Source organism: Sceloporus occidentalis, unplaced genomic scaffold (genome assembly GCF_023333645.1).
Source record: "Sceloporus occidentalis isolate IW3139 unplaced genomic scaffold, rSceOcc1.0.p SCAF_45, whole genome shotgun sequence".
NCBI lineage: Eukaryota > Metazoa > Chordata > Lepidosauria > Squamata > Phrynosomatidae > Sceloporus > Sceloporus occidentalis.
The window spans coordinates 1902724-1904418 of NW_028317025.1; the positions used below are offsets into that span (position 1 = coordinate 1902724).

The 1695-nt window shown below is 41.1% G+C and overlaps 1 protein-coding gene across 1 annotated transcript; it reads right to left on the reverse strand.

Moving 5' to 3' along the window:
* Nucleotides 1-475: 475 nt before the first annotated feature.
* GADD45B (growth arrest and DNA damage inducible beta) lies at nucleotides 476-1695 on the reverse strand. The gene is made up of 4 exons (XM_089490600.1): nucleotides 1655-1695; nucleotides 1221-1322; nucleotides 858-1074; nucleotides 476-589 (listed from the first exon to the last, which is right to left on the reverse strand). The coding sequence occupies exons 1-4, from the start codon at nucleotides 1693-1695 to the stop codon at nucleotides 476-478; spliced, it is 474 nt and encodes a 157-aa protein (XP_089346726.1).

Below are 1695 nucleotides of genomic sequence, written 5' to 3' on the forward strand. Positions count from 1 at the left end.
TTGATGAAAGGATTCTGGGTCAGATTGAATGAGCCAAAGAAGAGGTAGAGAAATAAGATGAAAGATCGGTTGACGGTGGGGTCATGTCCAAAAATCAAGGCACCACTGCAGGCAACAGAAATTTCCCTCATTGATTTGTCCAAGTCATTAGCCCTTTTAACCTCCACACACATATACAGCCAGTTTATTGACCGGACCCATTGATCTTGTCCACACTTAACAAAATATTCTAAATTAGCTGCAGATCCAGCTGCTCCTTCATTTTAGAATGTTATAAACGGTTCCGGGTTTAATTTTTCTGAGTGCGAAAGCATGCCATCCACCTGGCTTTTTTGTCTCCATAACACTGAAAATGGAACACAATTTAATGTAATCCACGCAGAAAACAGATATTCCCTTTTGGATTGCCACTGTCACCACACGACCAATGATACGGAACCTCATTCAATTTATTTCCATACTATTTCAAGATGTTTCATCGATCCATTAGCGATATGAAGGGAACCCACTGATTTCGACATCTGCTTTCAACACAGTAGTTGGAAACTTCATCCAAACTCGAGCATTTCCAGGAATCTGTATGCGGATTCTAGATGAGGGAGATGAAAATAAAAGCAATTAGAATATGCAGTAAATGAAAACAGTAGACAATCATCAGCATTGCTCTAGCAATTATGTGCACAAAGGGACTAGGGAATGGACTATGGATGTCTGGCATAGCTTTCGAATAGAGGTGGTAAGGGCAGTACTATACCCCATGGGGTATATAAACTAGAATAAAATTAAGGCTGTGTTTTAACATAAGGGAAGGTACTTTGTCATACTGATAAAAAAATAAATGTAATATGGACGCATACCGAAACTAGGATGCAATGCATGTCTCTGGGTTCTGAGCTTGGCTCTGTTTGACCCCCAATAATCTCAGCCAGGCGCTGCAGGCCAGAGAGTCGCACAATGTTAATTTCGTTGTCACAGCAGAAAGCCTGAATCAAAGTAAAGTGGATCTTCAAAGCGATGTCATCTTCGTGTTCTGGATCTGCGGCAAGTAGACAGAGGACAACCCCGTCAGGATCTCTGTAGGGGAACAAAAGATGTATATGTAAGACGTAGAGATCAATACTCTAGGGGTAAGCGCGAGGATAATTTAAATTGCATAAGAATTCAACTTGCTTAAAGATGTTATTAGATTCTTACTCCCATATATAGCCCATTGAACTTACACATTCATGAGCTTGGCAGACTCGTACACCCCAACAGTCAAGGAGCCCTTTCTCTGAGCAGCAACCAAAACTTCCTCGACAGCAGCTTTCAGGGGCAGCATCCTATGGACAAGGGACAGCAGGTCAGTGATGACACAAGGATACAGACAGACATGATATCCAGACAGACAGCAGGTGCGGTGGGGGAGGGGGAGTGAATAGGACATAGCCAATAACTAAATGACTGATGAGCGCCCTACGTGTAAGGAAAAGCTGTGACTAAAGGTAAAAGAAAAATATTTATAGCGACAATAGTGCAAAGTTTAATAAATATAGGCTATATATTTATGTATTATGCATATGTACAGTATATAGAAATAATTATGGCGATTCAGAATGCGTAGTTAAAACAAGACAATGAAACGGATGATATAGATGCTAAATGCACTACTTACGTGTCTTGGCTGGCACAAGCGGCAATATCCTCCAGTGTCAT